This window comes from Nerophis lumbriciformis, linkage group LG19, assembly GCF_033978685.3.
Source record: "Nerophis lumbriciformis linkage group LG19, RoL_Nlum_v2.1, whole genome shotgun sequence".
NCBI classification, from domain to species: domain Eukaryota; kingdom Metazoa; phylum Chordata; class Actinopteri; order Syngnathiformes; family Syngnathidae; genus Nerophis; species Nerophis lumbriciformis.
Window position 1 is genome coordinate 28,709,125 of NC_084566.2, and position 24,868 is coordinate 28,733,992.

General features: G+C 40.5%; 1 protein-coding gene and 1 long non-coding RNA gene across 3 annotated transcripts in view; both read left to right on the forward strand.

Annotated features, from left to right (window-relative positions):
* The window catches only part of LOC133619010 (uncharacterized), a 29,919-nt gene extending 29,780 nt beyond the window's left edge, over positions 1–139 (forward strand). The window contains exon 4 of the long non-coding RNA XR_009817377.1: positions 1–139. This exon is cut by the window's left edge and continues 171 nt beyond it. This is a non-coding gene — a long non-coding RNA (uncharacterized lncRNA).
* Positions 140–5,341: 5,202 nt separating this feature from the next.
* On the forward strand, positions 5,342–18,376 carry LOC133618562 (heterogeneous nuclear ribonucleoprotein C-like). 2 transcript variants are annotated; one of them, XM_061979041.2, is made up of 9 exons: positions 5,345–5,544; positions 8,734–8,853; positions 11,849–12,117; positions 13,601–13,673; positions 13,755–13,805; positions 13,898–14,070; positions 14,182–14,295; positions 17,591–17,769; positions 17,844–18,376. In XM_061979041.2, exons 2-9 carry the CDS (start codon positions 8,849–8,851, stop codon positions 17,937–17,939), a joined length of 960 nt encoding a protein of 319 aa, XP_061835025.1. In that variant the 5' UTR covers positions 5,345–5,544; positions 8,734–8,848; the 3' UTR covers positions 17,940–18,376. The 2 variants fall into 2 exon arrangements, with proteins under 2 accessions (XP_061835026.1, XP_061835025.1); XM_061979042.2 differs by lacking the exon at positions 8,734–8,853 and having other exon boundaries at positions 5,342–5,544.
* The last annotated feature ends 6,492 nt before the right edge of the window (positions 18,377–24,868 follow it).

A 24,868-nucleotide genomic window follows, 5' to 3' on the forward strand; every position in this document is an offset into this window, starting at 1 on the left:
TGGGGTGGACCACTCCTGATGCATCAGTCTATGCGCCCTGGCGTGTCTACATGCAAGAGGATCCCCTGCAGGTCCCACTATGGACTGGGCTTTCACATTATTAAACGTATCCACTCACCATCCATTGCACCGTTCACCTAGGGGCGGCTCCCCACATCTGCGGTCCCTACCAAGGTTTCTCGTTGTTCCAATTGGGTTGAGGGTTTTTTTGCCCTGATGTGGGATCGGAGCCGAGAATGTCATTGTGGTTTGTGCAGCCCTTTGAGACATTTGTGATTAAGGGATATACAAGTAAACTTTGATTGATTGATTGATAATGGATTGAAATCCCTTTCCACAATTGAATTGAGTAAATCCAATGAGGAATTATTTTGAGTGTGGGAAATGTTTTATGAACTAAAATGGCTTTGCTGATGCATCGCATAGTTACGTATCATCACATATACTTTTTGTGTCCTGGGCATGACGTTAAAGTGCATCCGGCAGTGGAGGCTCCTCTATGGGGTCTTGGGGCACTCAGAGGTTAACCCCTTTACTACTGTTACCCCAGGTGGCCCTTGGCAAAGGCCTAGTACCTGACTGCCCCCTAGCCAGGGATACGGTGAAGACCTCAACGGCGGAGCAGGCGGAAGACGGTAGATTTAAGAACTACCACAACGGCTGCGATGACGGAAGAAGGCTGCAGCAGAAAAGGGTCCCCAGTCGTCTTGGACTCCATGCCACTGGACCCTGACCCGATTCTGTCAAGGATCGTGTGGTGACTGTATGTGCACCAGTCTCTCCACGTAAAACAAAGTCACGCACAGGCATCCTCCATAAAGGGATACACCCCTACCAGGAGGATCGTCATACTCGTTCGAGTGACCGCCGATGATGATGATGATACTTTTTATCGCCTGTCATTTATAGAACATGATAACTTTGGGGAACTTTAGATTGCTCAAGTAATGATAAGTTTGACTGGTCCTGCAGGAGAAAATGCAGAATTTGCTGAATTGTTTGCCTTTAGTTTGACATTATTTTTTAATTGTGTCTGGTTTGAGAAAACAAGTAGGAAGTTTTTCATAGTCTGATGGTGAACAAATGGAGAATGTGAATGTATGTTCCTCCCATCACTGCGACTGGAGTTCTACACTCTACATGTGTGAATGTCATCATATCCAAACATGGAGCTGAAGGCTACTGCAGAAAGGTTTTCAAACATCTGCTCTCAACATAAGACTAGACATGCAAAAGAGTGTACATGCTGTACAGTACATGCATATCTTGTTACATTGCTGGATCTGCGACAGTATTGCAGAAACAAATGCTACAGATGGACAAACAATATGGTGCCGCAGAAATTAAAGATAAATAAAAATAGCCACTCTTTGGCTGGTTCACTTGCCGATATTTCACTCTCTTAATACAATTCAAGGGATGTTATTAATTAATGATAAACAAGGTCAGTGTTTCTTAACCATAGGGCTGTGGCCCAGTGCTGGGCCACCAAAAAATACATGTTTTTCAGCCGTGGTCCGTATGGGTCGCAGCGGCACTCAGTTGTAACACACTTTTACACCATTAAAGGCAGTAATGACAATCTCAAACAAACAGAAGAAGTCTGGAGCTAAAATCTTGGGGAAGTCTTTAGGCGCAGAAATTATGACTAAAGTGGTGAAGCTGTATTTTCATTTGCACTTAATTTTTATCGACAGTTTATTTAAGAAACATTATTATTATTAAATAATATTATTCATAATTAACTTAGTTATAATGTATTTATTTTAGCACTGCATAATTGTATGTAAATGTATTTATTTAAATGTAGTCTTTATGAGTCACTTCTTTTGCAGTATAATTGATTACCGGTAGTATTTATTTTTGTAATCAGCCTCACCTAATCCTTGATAATGATCTTTGTAATCATCACATGGTTTTATATCATTTGACCAGATGTATCCTGTTAAACTGTAAAATTAACATCAAGATGAAGATTACTTTGTCAGTGTTAATATTTGAGTGGCCTCTCTATAGTGGAAAAGTTGGGGCCCGTGGTTAAAAAGAACCCCTGTTTTAGGTCTTACCCGGTATTAAATCACTCGTAAATGATACAGGAATCCTGCAATTTTGTACAGCAAATGATTTAAAAGCCAAGTGTTTAAAAAATATAAAAAGAAAAATCTACCTTTTCATATTCGTCTTTAAAGACCGATAAAGTTAAAAAAGTTTAAGTACCAATGATTGTCTCACACACACACTAGGTGTGGTGAAATTATCCTCTGCATTTGACCCATCACCCTTGATCACCCCCTGGGAGGTGAGGGGAGCAGTGAGCAGTAGCGGTGGCCGCACCCGGGAATAATTTTTGGTGATTTAACCCCCAATTCCAACCCTTGATGCTGAGTGTCAAGCAGGGAGGAAATGGGTCCCATTTTTATAGTCTTTGGTATGACTCGGCCGGGGTTTGAACTCACAAACTAGCGATCTCAGGGCGGACACTCTAACCCACAGATCTGTCAAACTGACTTCTGTTTTGTTCTATGAACTTGCAGCATTTTAGTCCTGCTGGTGTTTTCGGTATCATTCCAGTCCATAGTGGATCTAACGTAATAGTGTGAGAGTCCAGTCCATAGTGGATCTAACATAATAGTGATAGTCCAGTCCATAGTGGATCTAACATAATAGTGAGAGTCCAGTCCATAGTGGATCTAACATAATAGTGAGAGTCCAGTCCATAGTGGATCTAACATAATAGTTTGAGAGTCCAGTCCATAGTGGATCTAACATAATAGTGAGAATACAGGCCATAGTGGATCTAACATAATAGTGAGAGTCCAGTCCATAGTGGGGCCAGCAGGAGACCATCCCGAGCGGAGACAGGTCAGCAGCGCAGAGACGTCCCCAAACGATGCACAGGCGAGCGCTCCACCCCGGGGCGGACACTCTAACCCACAGATCTGTCAAACTGACTTCTGTTTTGTTCTATGAACTTGCAGCATTTTAGTCCTGCTGGTGTTTTCGGTATCATTCGGTAACATATTTCATATGTGTTTTTGATTTTGTAGGATTTTAATGAGTGCACCATTTTCTCATTGCATTCATTGTAGTGTGTTTGTGTGTTTTTGAATTTGGATTATGGTTCAAATTCATGTTAGTTAAAAAAAAAAAAAAAGCACATAGGCTTCACTTATTGCCCCCGAGAGACTGCATCCACTCTACTCAAACATCCTGTTGACTCTCATTGGTGTATTTTGAATACATGATCCTAAATCCCAATTATTGAAATTCAACGATTTGGTGCATTTGCAAACAGCTATAATGATGTACAAAGCAAACTATAACCTGCTACCCAAGAATGTACAACACTTCTTCAATGTTTATCAATCAATGTTTATTCATATAGCCCTAAATCACGAGTGTCTCAAAGGGCTGCACAAGCCACAACGACATCCTCGGCTCAGATCCCACATCAGGGCAAGGAAAAACTCAATCCAATGGGACAATGAGAGGACAGCATATGTGGGTAAACCCCCCCCCCGGGCAACCGGTGCAATGGACGTCGAGTGGATCTAGCATAATATTGTGAGAGTCCAGTCCATAGTGGATCTAACATAATAGTGAGAGTCCAGTCCATAGTGGATCTAACATAATAGTGAGAGTCCAGTCCATAGTGGATCTAACATAATAGTGAGAGTTCAGTCCATAGTGGATCTAACATAATAGTGAGAGTGCAGTCCATAGTGGATCTAACATAATAGTGTGAGAGTCCAGTCCATAGTGGATCTAACATAATATTGTGAGAGTCCAGTCCATAGTGGATCTAACGTAATAGTGTGAGAGTCCAGTCCATAGTGGATCTAACATAATAGTGAGAGTCCAGTCCATAGTGGATCTAACATAATATTGTGAGAGTCCAGTCCATAGTGGATCTAACTTAATAGTGTGAGAGTCCAGTCCATAGTGGATCTAACATAATATTGTGAGAGTCCAGTCCATAGTGGATCTAACGTAATAGTGTGAGAGTCCAGTCCATAGTGGATCTAACATAATAGTGATAGTCCAGTCCATAGTGGATCTAACATAATAGTGAGAGTCCAGTCCATAGTGGATCTAACATAATAGTGAGAGTCCGGTCCATAGTGGATCTAACATAATAGTGTGAGAGTCCAGTCCATAGTGGATCTAACATAATAGTGAGAATACAGGCCATAGTGGATCTAACATAATAGTGAGAGTCCAGTCCATAGTGGGGCCAGCAGGAGACCATCCTGAGCGGAGACAGGTCAGCAGCACAGAGACGTCCCCAAACGATGCACAGGCGAGCGGTCCACCCCGGGTCCCGACTTTGGACAGCCAGCACTTCATCCGTGGCCACCGAACCTGTGACCCCCTCTACGAAGCAGAGGGGGTCAGAGCAGAACAAAAACGGAAGATCAACTGGTTTAAAAGGGGGGTCTATTTAAAGGCTACAGTATACAAATGAGTTTTAAGATGGGACTTAAATGCTTCTTCTCAACAAAAGAGGATAAATATAACCATGCATCCATCCATTTTCTACCGCTTGTCCCTTTCGGGGTTACGGGGGGTGCTGGAGCCTATCTCAGCTGCATTCGGGCGGAAGGTTGAGTACACAGATAGACAGACAACATTCACAAACTAGGGCCAATTTAGTGATGCCAATCATCAGCATGGAATTAAATTATGGAACGGATTAACTAAAGAAATCAAACAAAGCACCAATATTTTTTATTGAGACAAAGATTATTTATGTATTTAATATTTATACGCTTATTATGGTATATTATTTATTTGTTTCACTGTTCTGTTACAGAGAACAAGGAAATTGGATAAAATTGCTATGGTATGAAAAGGGGTAGGATTAAATAAGCTCTCCTTTTCGGACATGCTGTAATGAAACAACTGGAATTGTGTGATGCATTACATTGTATCGTTCGAAATCAACTGAAACTGAACTGAACTATATTTTAAATGAGAGCTAAGAAGGACTGAGAAATGGAACAACACTGCACTCTCTTGGTCGACTTTAGCAATGTTTTACTGTGGGACATTGATTTATTTTATATTGTACATGTATTTATTATTGTGGGGACTAAATTCGTCAAACGTACAGGCTTTATTATTTTGCCCCTGTTGAGTGTGGTGGCTAAAAGGGAACACATATCTATTGTTGGAAAACATCACGTCTCGTAAATATCTGACTATATGCGCCATGAGTGATGAAGAGGCAAGAACAAAAACATCCGCTTATTCGACAACGGGGGGGGGAGCGTGGTTGTATTTACGCGACACGCCGGCGCCCACTGTTGTCCATCAATGTGAAATCTCAATCGCCAGGTCCCCGCTCGCCCGCACCGCGCCGTCGCGCAAACCCAGCGCCCCCAGCCTCATAATGCGCCATAGCCTCTCCGCTAGCTCGTCTGCTAGAAGAAAGCTAGCTCGCTGCTCACTGGTCGAACGCCTGTGCTCGCCAAAAAGGACGACCTAAGTATCAATTTGACAGATTTTGCCGAAAGCAAAGGCATTTTGCTCGTAAGGGTCGTGGTGAGTATTTTGTTCCCAGATATTTTTAATTTTTCCTTCCTTTTTCCTTTCCTTTTTGGAATTTTTTTTTCAGCGATGCTTTTTCTATTTTGCGAGTGGGCAGATCGCGAGCGGCCAGCTAGCTAGAGCTAGACGCTCGCCCCCCGCCCCCACCCTAAAAAAAAAAAAAAAAAAGGCTGTTTGTGGGTTTTATCAAAACACGACGCTTTGGATGCATCCTAGCCGCCGTTTCTTCCAGTTTTGCAAGTAGGTTGATTTTTTTTGTAAGCAGTTGTTCAGAAGACCTACCTTTGACTGGACTGATGGGGGGGTTTTTGGCACGCTTTTCAGACGACCCCAGAAGCTAAGTTAGCTCGCTATTTAGCTCGTCTGCAGTAATCGTTCAAACTGCGGGCCCCGACCCACGTGACGTCACTGATTATCGACGACACAAGGCAGACTTTTGCAGGTTTTGCTATTTTTTTTTTTTTTTTTTGGAGGATACGTGAAGCTGATCTATTTGCTTTGCATTTTTAGCTCCGGCTAACATTAGCCGCCTGTTAGCGGCTAGTAGGGCCTGTAATTCACTCTAAGGCCTGGCGGTGGCGCTCTGCGTTTCCAGGCGGGCTTTGTTGCGAGTGGTTTCGGTCATTTTTCTTACCTGGTTTTGCTTTTCTTGCTCAGACGGAACAGTCGGTTATTTTTCGCTGTTTTTCCTGCCATGATGACGAGGGAATTTTTTTTTCTGATTTTGTATGGACTGCCAGTGGCCTGAGTCTTGTTGCAGAACACCTCACACATTTAATGATTAAAAACCTGTTTAACCGAAAGAGTATGATGGTGGTTTATATTGAATATATTAAAGTCACCCCTTCTTTACCTCCACTATTCTTTTCAACTTGACACGTAAACACCACATCAGTTTATTAGTGAACAACTTCAGTGTGAAATCCCGCATGAAAACCTATTTATGTGCCAAATAAAATACGATACTTTCATTTAAAAGCTGTTCACATGCATGACTTCTCAAACATAGTTTCTTATCTCCAGTAAGAGTAATCCACTCCTACGTCGAACTTAACAGCAGTAATTAATCTGTCATTATTTCCTTATTTAGGGTTTTCCCTCTGTCATTTGATAATGGCACACTGACTAATAATACATGCCTGTTTTCATTCCTTGAGCTCTTACCTAAAGCCAGTGACGCACATAAAGACAAAAGTTATTTAATGGAGTCTATTGTGTCGAAATACTTGTTCAGCCACCTGCAATCAACTTCCTCGTAACGCCCGTGTGATTAATAGATTAGTGACTTCAACTCTAGGTTTTTTTTTTTGGGCAGAGAATTACAACAAAGGGGCCTTTTACTATAGAATACTTTTAAATGACAACAACATTGTTATTCTTTCAGTTTGTCCACACGTTAACCGCCTCTTTGGAGCCATAACAATGTATGTGTTTGCTAGTGGTACCCAACAGTTCTGTCCAAATGCCCAAAACATTGGTTGGTAAAGGATATGTGCGGATATGTTAAATGTTTCAAGCACAGGTAGTTCACAACTGAAACGACGACAAAGGTCCACTGCCCTGTTGTTGTGTTTAGAACACTATTTCATTAGAGTGTGCATCAGTGTTATTCAGCCAAATCCGGCCCGGGAATGACACCATATTGGCCCCCAACTTCAGTTTAAAACACCTCGATCCATCTGTTTTTCAGCAAATTCCTCAAAACACTATAGTGGTCCTTTTGTATTAGACTAATATAAACACGTTGGCGTTGACATTTTAACCTTACTAGCAAACAAAACACTGGGTTCCGAACTTGCAATTTACTTAACTGAGACGTTTCTCAAGGCACTCCTTTAACTTCTGTCCTTTTTGGCAGTTACACTTTTTTTTTTTGTAATGTAATTTATGTACCTAAGGTAGGAAGCTTGTTTCTTTCAAATGCAGTCTAGTTATTTGTCCAACTTGTTTAGTTACACTAGGTGTGTTCCTCAAGGTTCCATTTTAGGTCCTCTAGTAGTCTAGTTCATTCTTTGGGCTATTCAAATGGTGACCCGTGAGTTCAGTTTACAAAACTTGCGAGAGGCCCGTATTTCGGCAGAAAATTCATAAAAACACTGCAGTACTGTCATAGAGATGATCTTTGACTAGCTTTTTTGCAGAAGGTCCTTAAATAGCATAGCGCCCATGTAATTCTGACAAATATATAGACCTTAATCAAATGTCTTCTGTAGATGATGCTGGTCCTTAGCTTTTTTGGAAATGTGGACCTCAAAACAATTAAGTTGTATATCACTTGTGTACATTGTGTCACATGACTTGTACAAGTTGGTACAGTAGTACAACTTACAAGTCGTTCCAATTCCAAAATAAGTTTTTCAATAAACTATTGTAATAGACACAATAGGTTCCAGGGACATTTATAATAGAATATTTAATATATATACAGGCAAAGCTTTAGATTAAAATGTTTTATGGAGAAGGTGCAGGAAGGCGTTCACAGAGCAAACCTTCACGTTTGTGGTCTATTAATGAACCCTTGTGATGTTATTTAATTATGTTCATATTGTACCGACCTTATATTTATGCAGTTCAAAGTCCCATTTCAGGTTCTATGCCTATTGTCACATGTATTTCTCAAAAATGTACCCCTAAACAAATCTAAGGAAAAACAAACACTTTAATTAGGTGAGAGGTCTTGTGTAACATCATATGATTATGATTTGAAGTCCCAACTTGCACTACTTGTTTTCCAACTTACATCAAAAGAGATTCAAAAGACGATTTTGGATAAGGGAGGGTGGACAAACACTTGGTACTTCTCCACACAGACCTCACCAACTGTTGGTCACGCCTGTTACACTGTTTTACTGGCTTTCCTGCGTCTAACCATTTAAAGCATGTAAATGTCATCCCACAATCACATGTCTCTTGATTTTTGTTCCACTGTATCTAATGTACTGTAACTGTCGGGCCCCAGTAGATGTCAAACATACATGTAGATAGCTAGAAAATGTGATGCTAGCGCCATTGTACTACAAACACTAGCCTCCTCCTCCCCTCTTACTAAGATGGCTGGTTCTTGGACGATTATTGTTACTAGCCACTAATCCCCACCCCTGCACACACTCCACACAGGTAAGAAGACTTGCTGCGACATAACCCTGCTTAGCTTGACTGAGGTGTTGTTTTCTGTCGCCTCAGTAAAAATCGCGAGGGGCGAAGGTGAAGGTCGAGACACCAGCCCAAACTGAGCCCAGCCCAAACTGAGCCCAGCCCCCCCAGTGTCAGACTGACGACTACCCTGCACACAGACGCTATGGAGTGAGTCATGACTGTTCCAAACAAACCCACCACCCCACACCTTCTTCTTCCTCCACGTCCTCCTCTCTATCCTCCCTGTCGGTTGGTGGAACAGAGGAGGGGGAGGAGGTCACTCACTGTTGATGTTTGCAATGTGGACCCTCAAAAATCTGGAAATCTGGCAAAGGCCTCACCTTTACCTGGTGAGGTGGGGCGGATGCGACGGGACAATGCAAATCTTAAAATAATAACGCACGTCCGTCTTTTGTTTTAATCTGAGGTTAAAATGACGATTAGAATTACAATTGATTGCTTTTCATGATATTGTCAAGACGATATCATCTCGCTTCACGTTGCAAATGTTAGGAATATTCCCCCATGCCCAGCAATGTATTCCAATTTAACTTCTAATATGTTTACCATATTTCCACACATAATGGTTCTTTACGCAACTGCAGAGAGTATCAGGCATCTATAAGAGGTAGTTGTTGTGCTTATCGGAGATTAGGGTTTAGTCATGGTGTTTGTTTGAGGTGTTAATTTCCCGGCCATTAATTGGGGCAAGGAAGCATAGATAGTGGTTTTCTTCCTTAGTCAACAAGCATTTATGTTTATATTATTTACCAACAACCTAAATTGTCACATGACCCTATCCGACATTTAGGCTTGTCTACTTAATGGACTGCACTTTTAAATCGCTTGCTTATGCACTGAGAACACAGTCCTAATAATTTAGTATGTATTTATTGTGTGTTATTTAATGTCCAGCATAATGATGCTGGACATTAAGTTGCTCAATGACCAATTCCTTTTCTTTGCAGGTTGCGCTGGAGTAGCGTCTGCCACCTAGTGGCCCTTCTTCTAATTGTACTATTCACTATTTAGCTGCACGCCATGTCTCCTTTAGAAGCAATGACTCATGGGGTAGGGGGGCCTCCTAGTCATTTCCTAATCAAACTCTCACTGACTTAAAGGGATGTAACGATAAACTGTATAATGATCAACTGCGGCAAAACTCCCAACGGTTAGTTTCTTTCATTTTAAACTGAAATTATCGTAAAACCGTGATTGATACCCTCACTTTGTTGACAATGCTCATTTACTGGAGATGTAAGCTAGCGCTAGCTTGCGTAAATGCTAACAAATACAAGAGACATTACCTTCTTTCCCCATTACATACTCCAATCTAAACTTCTATAAACACATTGCTGTTTGAACATATACGCTTCCGAATTGTACACATTACAACAGGCTGTGCTTGATGTATACTTGAAGGAATAAGAACAGGAAGTGCACTCGCGTGATGTCATAAACTGGAAGTGAAGTGCCCCTAACACCTGTTTTTTCTTTATCATTAAAAAAATACTAAAAGCTTCACAAGTTAAAACGGAATAAGATCAACATATTCAAACACTATAACAATAACAATATTTAATGTTTCTTCTGCCAAGAAAATACCGTATTTTTCGTAGTATAAGTCGCTCTGGAGTATAAGGCGCACCGGCCGAAAATGCATAATAAAGAAGGAAAAAAACATATAAGTCGCACTGGAGTATAAGTCGCATTTTTGGGGGAAATTTATTTGATAAAACCCAACACCAAGAATAGACATTTGAAAGGCAATTTAATATAAATAAAGAATAGTGAACAGGCTGAATAAGTGTACGTTATATGACGCATAAATAACCAACTGAGATTGTGCCTGGTATGTTAACGTAACATTATGGTAAGAGTCATTCAAATAACTATAACATATAGAACATGCTATACGTTTACCAAACAATCTGTCACTCCTAATCGCTAAATCCGATTAAATCTTATACGTCTAGTCTCTTACGTGAATGAGCTAAATAATATTTTATATTTTACGGTAGTGTGTTAATTACTTCACACATAAGTCGCTCCTGAGTATAAGTCGCACCCCCGGCCAAACTATGAAAAAAACTGCGACTTATAGTCCGAAAAATACGGTATATTGCTTTCTTTTTACTTTATAAAATTTCTTTAAATAAAGCTTGGTTAAAATATTTCAATTTGTATAAGTACTTTTTGAGAACATTCAGCAATACAGTGATAATACTAGCCATGGTAATTTTGGTCGCAACAACCATTAACTACCTAACTAACTACTGACTTAAAATAGTCAATCAATTGTACTGTTGGTAACCTATGCTTGCCCTTGGTGGTGCTCTTAGATATTTCCTTTAAGAAAATGTCATTTTAAAATGGTGACATACTGCACCTTACATTTGATGTTTTACACAGGGGTGCCCATTTTTGTGGGCATAAAATATGAGAGGTAAAGATGTAATTTTCGTGAAAAATGGGTCCATTTATGTGGGCAAATTAATAGTTTCTTCACTATCACGAAGCAGCGTGAAACAGCACCAAATACAGTCTTAACATTTGCACACAGTGGCTCTCTGGTCAGTGCAAAGTAAGCTTCAAAATAAAAGCATGGTAGTATTAATCTGGATTCTACATCAGCAACTGAAAAAGTGCGCACATTTATTATTTGGATTGCTCGCCACAGGCAGAAATACACGTGCATGTGCACTGTCATCAAATTACTACCAAATCAGTGCAGCAGCTCTGTTAAATTAAGGCATAAAATGCATGAAAATGCAAGGAAATCATGTCAACAAACATTCTTCACAATCACATGTTCTTATGTCTCTGGACAGAGGTAGAAGTGAAAGTGCAAACAATGGATAGTTTTGCTTTCAGTTATGTTGACAACCGTTTATTTCCAAGGGGGGGCGTAGAGATAACCGGGGGTTCACTATAGTGCCAACACACCTTCCTTGCTCAATGGAGATAAGATTTAGGAGAAAGGCTGATGGCCCCCCTGTGAGTCTTCGTTTTAAGAATTTTCCGTCACTCCTTTGAGGACATCGGTACTGATGTGCTTTATCCCTGCATTTCAGCCAGGAGGCGAAGTTAATCCGGATGGGCTGGTGTCATGTCGGTCTGTGGCTAACTAACTGTGCATGTGTTGTGTGTCTCTTCCCACCAGTCGTTCGCCCACCACCGCCAGCCTCATGGCCAGCAGCAACGTCACCAACAAAACGGACCTGCGCTCGCTCAACTCACGGGTCTTCATCGGCAACCTCAACACCTTGATGGTTACCAAGGCTGACGTGGAGGCCATCTTCTCCAAGTACGGCAAAATCGTGGGTTGCTCCGTGCACAAGGGCTACGCTTTTGTGCAGTACGCCAACGAGAGGAACGCCCGCACTGCCGTCACTGGGGAGGATGGGCGGATAATTGTCGGACAAGTGCTTGGTAAGGCATCCTTATTCGCACAGGTTGTATTTCTTAAAGGGGAACATTATCACCAGACCTATGTAAGCATCAATATATACCTTGATGTTGCAGAAAAAAGACCATATATTTTTTTAACCGATTTCCGAACTCTAAATGGGTGAATTTTGGCGAATTAAACGCCTTTCTATTATTCGCTCTCGGAGCGATGACGTCACATCGGGAAGCAATCCGCCATTTTCTCAAACACCGAGTCAAATCAGCTCTGTTATTTTCCGTTTTTTCGACTGTTTTCCGTACCTTGGAGACATCATGCCTCGTCGGTGTGTTGTCGGAGGGTGTAACAACACGAACAGAGACGGATTCAAGTTGCACCAGTGGCCCAAAGATGCGAAAGTGGCAAGAAATTGGACGTTTGTTCCGCACACTTTACCGACGAAAGCTATGCTACGACAGAGATTGCAAGAATGTGTGGATATCCTGCGACACTCAAAGCAGATGCATTTCCAACGATAAAGTCAAAGAAATCTGCCGCCAGACCCCCATTGAATCTGCCGGAGTGTGTGAGCAATTCAGGGACAAAAGACCTCGGTAGCACGGCAAGCAATGGCGGCAGTTTGTTCCCGCAGACGAGCGAGCTAAACCCCCTGGATGTTTTTGCTCACACCGTCACTTATGCCACCGAAGATGATCAAGAGAAGAATATCGACCCTAGCTTCCCTGGCCTGCTGACATCAACTCCAAAACTGGACAGATCAGCTTTCAGGAAAAGAGAGCGGATGAGGGTATGTCTACAGAATATATTAATTGATGAAAATTGGGCTGTCTGCACTCTCAAAGTGCATGTTGTTGCCAAATGTATTTCATATGCTGTAAACCTAGTTCATAGTTGTTAGTTTCCTTTAATGCCAAACAAACACATACCAATCGTTGGTTAGAAGGCGATCGCCGAATTCGTCCTCGCTTTCTCCCGTGTCGCTGGCTGTCGTGTCGGTTTCGCTTGCATACGGTTCAAACCGATGTGGCTCAATAGCTTCAGTTTCTTCTTCAATTTCGTTTTCGCTACCTGCCTCCACACTACAACCATCCGTTTCAATACATGCGTAATCTGTTGAATCGCGTAAGCCGCTGAAATCCGAGTCTGAATCCGAGCTAATGTCGCTATAGCTTGCTGTTCTATGCGCCATGTTTGTTTGTGTTGGCATCACTATGTGACGTCACAGGAAAATGGACAGGTGTGTATAATGATGGTTAAAATCAGGCACTTTGAAGCTTTTTTTAGGGATATTGGGTGATGGGTAAAATTTTGAAAAAAACTTCGAAAAATAAAATAAGCCACTGGGAACTGATTTTTAATGGTTTTAACTCTTCTGAAATTGTGATAATGTTCCCATTTAAGTGTCTGCCTGTGCATGATTAAATTAAGTTTGTCCTGCAGAATTTCTGTCATGCCAGGTTTGGTGTTTAAATTGTGTAGAAGGCTCATGATCTCTTTTTGCTTCAGACATCAACCTGGCCGGAGAACCCAAACCGCACCGGTCCAAAACCACCAAGCGTTCAGCTGGAGACATGTACAGGTTAGTAACCGTGATCTCATTTTGTAGCTCTTGAGTTTTGCATTGCACTTCTCAGTCTATTTTTTATTTTTCCCCTCACAGCAGTTCTTCCTTCGACCTGGACTACGACTTCCAGAGAGACTACTATGACAAGTGAGTAGCCTGTCGGGCCACACACAGCCTTCATCACGTCGACTAGCGTTTCTCACTAAAGACTGCTTCTGTTGTGTTGTGGTACTCTACAGAATGTACTCGTACCCGTCCCGCGTCCCCGCACCTCCACCGCCCCTGTCTCGCGCCGTCATCCCGTCCAAGCGCCCGCGGGTCAGCCTTAGCGGCGGTGGGAGCAGCCGGCGGACCAAGAGCAGCTTCTCCTCGTCCTCCAAGAGCAGCCAGAGGGCCTACTCGTCCAGAAGTAGTAAGTCGTCCGCATGCCAGGCTGGGCTCCAATGTGATAGATGATCACGCTGTTGGTGTGCCTGCTTGTGCCGCCCTGCTTAACTGAGCACTTCTAACACTTTTCCTGCAGTCAAAGTGGACGATCTGCAGACCATAAAGCGCGAGTTGACTCAGATTAAAAGCAAGGTGGACGACCTTCTGGATAGCCTGGAGCGCATGGAGAAGGACCACAGCAAGAAGTCAGGTACGAGTGTAAATGATACCCCAGATTGAAGGACACACACTTCCTTTCTACAATTTATGTCATGGGTCAGTGCGACCTGGGGGCCATTGCCGCTCACTCGGTATATTCTAAAATAAATTAATCATGATGTATCAAATAGTGCTGTCGAATGATTCATTTATTCAGATGAATCCTACTTGAGATTAATTATGATTAATCACAGGTTATGACTTGCAGAAATGTAATTAATGTTAAAAAGACCCTAATATTTGACACAGTGGTTCCTAACCTGGGTTCGATCGAACCCTAGGGGTTCGGTGAGTCGGGCTCAGGGGTTCGGCGGAGGTCAAGACACACCCGACTCATCGTGTAAATATAAACTTCTCCTTATCGGCGTATTACGGATACGGCAACAGCAGAAGTCAGACTGATTTGCAAGTGTGTAATTTGTTGTGAGTTTATGCACTGTGTTGGTTTTGTTGTTTGAACAAGGGGGAACATATTCACCATTAATTAGTTGCTTATTAACATGCAAATTAGTAACATATTGGCTCTTAACTAGTCATTATTAAGTACTTATTAATGCCTTATTCGGCATGGCCTTATTAAAAGCCTAACCCTCTAACCCTGGCCCTAACCCTAACCAAATAACTCTAAATTAAGTCTTTGTTACTTAGAATATGTTCCCCGAACTAAAGTGTTACCAAAAACATACAACTTTGTCTTAAATTTGAGAAAAAAAAAGTTGTATTTTTCACTAAAGAAGGGTTCGGTGAATGCGCATATGAAACTGGTGGGGTTCGGTACCTCCAACAAGGTTAAGAAACACTGATTTGACATAACAAACTTGCAATTTTATTTTCAGCATGTCATCCAGGAACATTTCAAAAAAGTATTACTTGAATGCAGGTTGTTCATTTGCTTTAAACCTGGTAACATTCTTATCTGGAGTCCATTCAGGGTGTATTTTGAAGTGTGATTTTCCAGCGAGCACAACAGTTGCAGTCTTCTCACTCATCTTGTCTCTCTCTTGTATCTCTATGTGGGCTTTGTACCGAGGATGTCGTTGTGGCTTGTGCAGCCCTTTGAGACACTTGTGATTTAGGGCTATATAAATAAACATCTTTGCACTGACATGCATTGACCTGATCACGGACCGTATAACCACCCACGCCACCTTTCTGTTAACCATCTGCGGGTAGGGTGAAGGAGCATATATGGTCAAAATAAATTGCGTGATTAATCTGTGTATATGTTGTACATGAATAGTGCGATACTCGTTGCGAGTTAACTCATTATTTTTGACTTACCTAAAATAGACTAAATTGTTACTTGTAACACAAAGCTAAAATGTGCATGATTTGTTCAGATACTTGAGCATATATTGACCTACATTGGATTGCTTTTATCATCTCATATGTACAAAATACTTCCCAATTTTTCTGTTTGCAAAAAGTTTGATTTATGGAACTTTCCAGCAAGGGCGGCATACTGAAAATAAAGTAATTGGGGGGCAATTTTGATCATTAAACATTTTCAAAACGAGCTGAAATCAATCCCTGCAGATATAATCTGACAAAGAACTGTTTTATTTTATAGAGGACAAGAGTATTATTTGTGTCATTGGTATTAACATTTATACTTTTTGTCATCACATTATACCTTTTTTCTTTTTCTTTTACTTTTGGAAATTTTGGTCACAAGTGCGATCTAATAAAACTAGTAAAACCATAACATTTCAGATACCATTTTCTGATGTCTTGTCAAGGGTCAATACCTCTGAAAGTAAGCTTGGATGTATTGAGTAGTCAGATTGCAGGTAGACTGCCAATGGTATTGACTGTGGTCACCATGATGTCATCGAGTAATTTGCTATGATATGATTAAGGTTTTTCTGCTCAACAGGCTTGCAGGAATGAACGTGCGTGCACGCATGCACACAGTCTCGATCAAAAGTTTACATACACTTGTAAAGAACATAATGTTGTGGCTGTGTTGAGTTTCCAATACTTTCTACAACTGTTATTTTTTTGTGATAGAGTAATTGGAGCACATACTTGTTGGTCACAAAAAACATTCATGAAGTTTGGTTCTTTTATGAATTTTTTTATGGGTCTACTGAAAATGTGACCAAATCTGCTGGGTCAAAAGTGTACATACAGCAATGTTCATATTTGGTTACATGTCTCTTGGCAAGTTTCACTGCAATAAGGCGCTTTTGGTAGCCATCCACAAGCTTCTGGTTGAGTTTTTGACCACTCCTCTTGACAAAATTAGTGCAGTTCAGCTAAATTTGTTGGTTTTCTGACATGGACTTGTTTCTTCAGCATTGTCCACACGTTTAAGTCAGGACTTTGGGAAGGCCATTCTAAAACCTTAATTCTAGCCTGATTTAGCCATTCCTTTACCACTGTTGATGTGTGTTTGGGGTCCTTGTCCTGTTGGAACACCCAACTGCGCCCAAGACCCAACCTTTGGGCTGATGATTTTAGGTTGTCCTGAAGAATTTGGAGGTAATCCTCCATTGTCCCATTTAAAGCACCAGTTCCATTGCCAGCAAAACAGGCCCAGAGCATAATACTACCACCACCATGCTTAATGGTGGGAATGGTGTTCCTGGGATTAAAGGCCTCACTTGATTGGAGCGCATACTTGTTTGTCACAAAAAACATTCTTTACAAGTGTATGTAAACTCTTGACCACGACTATCTATATATATATATATATATATATTATACTATACAATTCTTACTGTAACCATCAGCTGGTTTTATTTTGGTTTGGCTTTGATGTCCCAACTTGTACCGTGCCTAAAAGGTGATTAGCGGAGAACGAGGAAGTGTTGTGTGTCTGGGGAAGCGTGGACTCACATAAACAAAAGTATTTGCACGGGTTGTAGAACCTGTTGGAATCGTGTCGTTAAGAATAGCGTCAGACTTTGCATGTTTTTTTTCCTGCAAGCTACAATATATTTTCATTTGCTTTCAAGTTTAAAAAAATCTACTTGTTTTTAAGATGTGGCGGTAATGAAAATGTTGTGGCGGCGCACCACATTCAATTACATTAAGGGGAAACCCGAGATTGTTAAGCCGTATTTTTTTATCAACGCGCAACCATTTTTGTGTGTGAATTGCTGGCGACACCAGTATGTCGCAAGATATCAGTGTCTTGTGTACACTTAGTTGAGCATGGGGGTGGTAGCGTGCATGAGAGCTGCCAGCATTGTTGGGAGCTGCGGTTCGCTGAGGTAAAGGTGAATGCCTACATATACTGTGACATCACACAAGCGGAAACTTGTGTTGTTTGTGTCCGACAGACAAGAATATAAAGCCGGAGCCCGGAGAAGTGACTTCTCCCCCTCACTCGAGCAGCAAGAAAGACGAGGCCATAAAGAGGGACAGGGAAACCCCGGACCTCAACGACTCGGATGAGGATGATGAGGATGATGACGACGACGAAGAGGAGGGAGACCTGCTGGAGGAAGATGAAGATGAGGTATGGCCGGAGCAGTATTATCACTCTTCTTTGAAGAGACCTGTCTAAGAAATGTTCTGTTTGTTTTTTTGCAGGTGAAGAGCCAAGGCGAGGAAGAGGAGGAGGAGGAAGGTGAGCACGTGGACGGAGACGATGATGCCGACAGCATCAATGGTGAAGATGACTCATAGGTCCCGCCCCCATCGCCGCTCTTAGTAGGACTTCAGTTTTAATATTCATAGTGTAGATACAAAGAGGAGAAAAAAAACACTGCAGACGTGCACGGAAACCAGCATGGCGCGCGCACAAAAAAACACACACACACAAAGAGTTATCAAAGCGTTATTCGTGGCCGGTTGCACCGCTGTGACAGGAATAACTTGCTATAGACTCTTTTAACGCGTCTCAACTGACAGCTGGACAGACTCTACTTGTGCAGTTTGTTGTTCTTTTGTTTGCGTTTTTTTAGCTAGTAGCCCACGTCCCTATTCCTATGCCCCCCAGCCCAACAGCTTCTGTCATCCTTCAGTTGCTTTGAAACCTTGTGTATGTCGTTATTTTTTTATATATACTATTCCCCTTCTGTTTTACTGTAAAGGAATAAATTGCAATAAAATATTGAAATGAAGGAAGTTTGTGTTTTGAGTTTCAAGTCATATGTTATGAGGCCAAAACATTAGGTACACCTACAACTAGAGATGTTCGATAATGGCTTTTTTGCCGATATTGTCCAACTCTTAATTACCGATTCCGATATCAACCGATACCGATACATACAGTCGTGGAATTAACACATTATTATGCCTAATTTTGTTGTGATGCCCCGCTGGATGCATTAAACAATGTAACTTTACCATGAATTGATTAACGTGGACCCCGACTTAGTTGAAAAACTTATTCAGGTGTTACCATTTAGTGGTCAATTGTACGGAATATGTACTGTACTGTGCAATCTACTAATACAAGTTTCAATCAATCAATCAAAAAAAGGTTTTCCAAAATAATAGAACAACTTCAACTCCAGTTATGGAAAAAAAAAAGTGCCAACATGGCACTGCCATATTTATTATTGAAGTCACAAAGTGCATTATATTTTTTAAACATGCCTCAAAACAGCTTGGAATTTGGGACATGCTCTCCCTGAGATAACCCTGATACCCATTACAACTATGGGAAATACTATACTTTGACTTTCACAAAGTACATTATTTTTTATATTTTTTAAACATGCCTCAAAACTGCTACAAAAACAATGTCCAGAGTATACTAGAGCATACTTGCCAACCTTGAGACCTCCGAATTCGGGAGATGGGGTTGAGGTGGTGGTTGAGGTGGGCGGGGTTTGGTGGTAGCGGGAGTGTATATTGTAGCGTCCCGGAAGAGTTAGTGCTGCAAGGGGTTCTGGGTATTTGTTCTGTTATGTTTGTTGTGTTACCATACCTGCCAACTACTCCGGTTTTCCCGTAATTCGTACGGTTTTCATCAACCTATTCCGGGTTACGGTTGCAGTGATAAAAAATACGGTTTTTCATTAATTAAAAAAAAAAAGGGTGAAAACTACGCGAATTGCACCTTGTGCAGACAAGATTTTTCGATCGGACACGGAGGAATTAGCGATGTAAAAGACCACGTTGGGACAAAAAAACACAAGTCTAATGCCGTTGCTAGCGATACAAGTGGAAAACTGTCAACGTTTTTCGTCGCCCAAACAGATTCTTTGGATGTGATAAATGCCGAAGTTTTATTTACGGAGGCAATTGAGCATGGATTTCCAATCGCACTGGCTGATCACATGGGACAGTTAAATGTTTGTAATGCAACCTTTAAAAATCATTACGCGGTGATCGCGGTCCCAAAAATAAACTTTTCTTGCATGATAATGTCCAGAAAAATTCGCTTTATATTACTATAGAGTCCTTTTAACGATTGAGTTTGATGGTTTATCACAAACCTTAAATGAAAGAAGTCCTTTGTTCTCCTGCACCGCATGCGCTTTGGCCTTGTTTCGTGTTTGGTGCGCAATCCTGTCGGCTGTATTTCACAGCATGACATACTGTTAAAAGTGTTTATACTATTTATGCTTTCAAGTCCAAGTTGAAGAAATCTTGTTAAATGTTGACAGCATAACTACCAAAATACAGAAGTATGTCCTTAATATTTTTGCAGTGCTATTTCTGTTGAAAAGTTCAAATGATTACATTAGAGATGTGATGTGCCACTTTTCAAGTGTCTGATGGCTTAAATTAATTTTCATTAATTTTTCATATTTTGAATAATTCTTTTGAAAGGCTTACAAAAAAACTACATTTGAATTGTAATTCCATGCTATTGACAGGACTATTAATTTTAATGAAGTTAGCTTGCCATGTTTACAGTATGATAATTGTGATAGAAATGTGAATTTTAGGCACAGAATATTTTTTACAATTGAACAAGGCAGTAGATTACCGGTATACAAGCTTGGACAGAAAGTTAATAATGACACCAATTTTTTTTTTTATGGAATTGTTTAGTACTGTTTTACCATTTGTTTACTGTAAAAAGTGTTTATACTGTTTATACTTTCAATTAACAAATTGAAGTCTTGTGAAAGGTTGACAGGATAACTGGCATTAACTGTCAAAATAATTTCAAACTATTGAAGTTAGCTTACAGAATAAACATGCCAATCAACCCAAAAGATTTTTGCTGTAATATTTTTGTTTTGAAAAGTCACTGTGACTGATAGAAAAGTGATGGTTTTAGCAACATTTTAACCTGTCTGAATGCTAATAATCATTTTGCGTCGGGGGGCGAAGCCCTGAACCCTCCACCAGGACTTTGTCCTGGACCTACCGGGGCCTGCGGCCCTTGGACCCTGTCTACTAGGTTTTTCTGATTTCAAAAGTTGGCAGGTATGTGTTACGGTGCGGATGTTCTCCCGAAATGTGTTTGTCATTCTTGTTTGGTGTGAGTTCACAGTGTGGCGCATATTTGTAACAGTGTTAAAGTTGTTTATACGGCCACCCTCAGTGTGACCTGTATGACTGTTGATCAAGTATGCTTTGCATGCACTTAGGTGTGTGTAAAAGCCGCACATATTTTGTGACTGGGCCGGCACGCAGTTTTTATGGAGGAAAAGCGGACGTGACGACAGGTTATAGAGGACGTTAATGGCAGTGCCTTTAAGGCACGCCCCCAATATTGTTGTCCGGGAGAAATTCGGGAAAATAGTTGCCCCGGGAGATTTTTGGGAGGGGCACTGAAATTCGGGAGTCTCCCGGGAAAATCGGGAGGGTTGGCAAGTATGCCCTACGTCTGTGTTTTACTGGATATGTACCGCTCCGTACAGTGGCGTTTTTAAAGTAATTCATTTTACTTTTTGAAACCGATACCGATAATTTCCTATATTACATATTAAAGCATTTATCGACCGATATTATCGGACATGTCTACCTACAACCTATTGATACAGATCTTATTTACTATTTATTTTACGTGTTCAAAGATACCATCTTTATCCTTCTTGATCAGGGGTGAGGAATTAATTTTTACCGGGGGCCGCATGAGCAACCCGAGCACTGCTGGAGGGCCACATCGACAATATTTCAATTAAATTTTGCTCAATATTATTTTTGATATACTGTAAGATAAATAATAATAATAATAATAATAATAGTAATAATAATAATAATAGTACTTTCATTTAACCTAACTTAACTTTATACCAAAAGCAAATGGCTTTTGATGGTTTTATTTTTAACACTGTCTTACACTACACTTCCTGATGTATAATACAATGCAAAAATGTCAATTTCTGCACGGGGTTAATTTAAAGTTTATCCTGCATCCTCTTTAAAAGTCCAACATTTTCCCCCGTCAGATTTGGACAACCATCTGTTGTCACACCTGCCAGCTTGTCCCATTTCAGTCCAAACACGCATTTACCTATGTGAACAAGTCATTACCTGTGGTTGTCCCTTTTTAATTGACTGCATGGCTGCCAGCTCTTCCGTGGTTTGAAAGTCTGCAGTTATCCCACGAAAGAAGATGAGCAGCTGGGCGGTGTCACGTACATCGCAGCTCTCATCCAAAGCCAGCGAAAAACAGTCAAAGTCGGCCGTTCTGTTCTTCAGCTGAAGCTCCAAATTTCCGGGCATATCAGCGCAACAGAGTCCAATAAGCACTCCTTAATAAACTCTCCGTCAGAAAACGCCTTACTTTTTCTGGCGATTTTGTGAGAAATGACGAAAGTTGTCCTGACGGCTGCATCCCTGGGGGTGAGAAATATGGCAAAAAGTCCTTGTTGGGTTTGCAGTTTTACCATCAACGCATCAGCATCCCTTGCGCGCGCTTCATCAGACAGATTCCGGTATTTTTCCTCGTGCTTCGTCATGTAGTGACGATTCAAATTATATTCTTTAAACACAGCAACCTGTGTACCACACATTAAGCACACAGCTTTACCTTTATTTTCTGTAAAGAAATACTTGGCAGTCCATGACGTCATCAACTTTTCTCTTTTTAGCGTCTCGTGTGTAAACCGTGAATCACTTGTCGCTGTGCACCTTCACTCACAGGTTACACACGGACATACGCCCATAAATAACACTTTTCAAAATAAAAGCAGCACAGTTGTATTGCGCGCACGACATAGATGTTTTTTAAATGTATTTTGTAATTTATGATTGGCCTCACGCGGGCCGGACAGGGACGCACAAAGGGCCGGATGTGGCCCGCGGGCCGCAGAATGCCTAGGTCTGTTCTTGATGGTCGCAACGTTTGAGTGGCTTAGACCAGTGGTTCTCAAATGGGGGTACGCGTACCCCTGGGGGTACTTGAAGGTATGCCAAGGGGTACGTGAGATTTTTTTTAAATATTCTAAAAATAGCAACAATTCAAAAAACCTTTATAAATATATTTATTGAATAATACTTCAACAAAATATGAATGTAAGTTCATAAACTCAGTGAAGCACAAGCTCAGGTTTTCTCACTAAAATGTCTGTCAAAAAGAACTGTGAAAAGAAATTGCAACAATGCAATATTCAGTGTTGACAGCTAGATTTTTTTTGTGGACATGTTCCATAAATATTGATGTTAAAGATTTCTATTTTTGTGAAGAAATGTTCAGAGGGATCTCTATTACAATCCCCAAAGAGGGCACTTTAAGTTGATGATTACTTCTATGTGTAGAAATCTTTATTTATAATTGTATCACTTGTTTATTTTTCAACAAGTTTTTAGTTATTTTTATATCTTTTTTTCCAAATAGTTCGAGAAAGACCACTACAAATGAGCAATATTTTGCACTGTTATACAATTTAATAAGTCAGAAACTGATGACATAGTGCTGTATTTTACTTCTTTATCTCTTTTTTTTTTCAACCAAAAATGCTTTGCTCCGATTAGGGGGTACTTGAATTAAAAAAATGTTCACTGGGGGTACATCACTGAAAAAAGGTTGAGAACCACTGGCTTAGACCAAACATTTTAGGCACAATTGAGCGGCTCCCATATGATCCATTGTAAGCTGACTTTTTAAAACGCATTTATTTCATATTTAGAATGCATTAAAAAAATAAAAACGTGTTCTTGTCTTACATAAGGATTGTGAATGGTAGACAAAATTCCCAAAAAGTGCAGTTCTCCCTTAAGAAAGCATGGTTACCAATTAAAACAGTTGTAAATCAATAAACGGAGGTATTAAATGAAACTTAAAGGGGTCAGATTATGATTTTTTCTACATTTAAAACACGTCTCTGTGGTCCATATATCATGTAATGGTGGTCAAAATGTAGCATAAATTATGTTTTACAGACCATCTTCAAGCCACTTTCTGACTGTCTTTTCAGGACGCGCCGTTTTGTGGGTTTTTGATTGATTGAGACTTTTATTAGTAGATTGCACAGTACAGTACATATTCCGTACAATTGACCACTAAATGGTAACACCCGAATACGTTTTTCAACTTGTTTAAGTCAGGATCCACGTTAATCAATTTATGGGTGGTCTTATTTATGTGCCTCTAGTTTGACTCCCCGTCAGCCATGTTGTAGTTTTTATTGCTTCCATATGGAGTCTACTGACCGATATATTAGAACTATACGCTACTTTTATATTAGAAATCGCAACAGCAGAAGATGTATTTGCATGTACGAGCCAGTCTGCCCTACAACAAGATAGATAAAAAAAAACATAAGGAACTTATTGACTACAACGGCGGACTCGCGCAAATCTCTTTGGGTAAAATTTGACCATATATGGAGATATCCGTTGATGTCACATATGGGGCAAATTCCAAACGACTCGTTTGGAGGATGTATGAAGGAAGGCAAGATTGTGTTATAAAAATGTCCGCCATGCCTCCATGGTTTGATTTCAAAATTTAGGGACTTGTGCAAATCGCAAATACACAAAAACAGGTACCAATAGGTAAGAAAAGTTGGTTTTGGATAATCGTGCCCCTTTAAGGATTATCCATAGCCCTGAAGAGTAGGCAGACCTCTCCAAGTCTATGCTAACTTTGATCAGCTCTCTATTGTACACTTCATCTTTAATGTCTGAGTTTTGTCGTTAAGTTTGAATGCATTCTGCATTGAAAAGTTCAATTGAGTATGAAACAATAATAGATGAACAATTCTGTAGCTGTTGTGCGTTTTTTTTTTTTTTTGTGCCCCAGCCCTCTACAAATATTTGCGGTAATTACCCACGTAGCTGGTATGAGAACATTTGAAGGCTAATAACTTTGCAGTCAACTTTCAACACAACATTCTTCTGTGAGGCGGAGTGGCCTAATTATACGCTAATTGTTCTTTTAGACACCACAATAGGGGAATGAACTGTAGCAGAGGGCCAACATTCTGCACTGCAAAAACTAAAATCTAAGTAAGATTAAAATATCTCAAATAAGGGTGATATTTGCTTATTTTCTGTCTGATAAGATAATTCTTCTCACTAAGTAGATTTTATGTTTTGGTCCTAAATGATCTCAGTAAAATATTACAGCTTGTTGCTGAGATGTTAAATAAAACATGCTTGAAACTAGAATATCAAGTGATGCAAAGCTGTGTCAACACTCACAAGTATAAAACTACTTTTTTAAAGTAATCATTTCTTACTTCAAGCATGAAATAAAAAAT

Coding starts and splice junctions, on each gene's coding strand:
- LOC133618562 (XM_061979041.2), top strand. Junction 13,806..13,897: donor CAGAGAGACTACTATGACAA/GTGAGTAGCCTG, acceptor GGTACTCTACAG/AATGTACTCGTACCCGTCCC. Junction 14,296..17,590: donor GGACCACAGCAAGAAGTCAG/GTACGAGTGTAA, acceptor TGTGTCCGACAG/ACAAGAATATAAAGCCGGAG.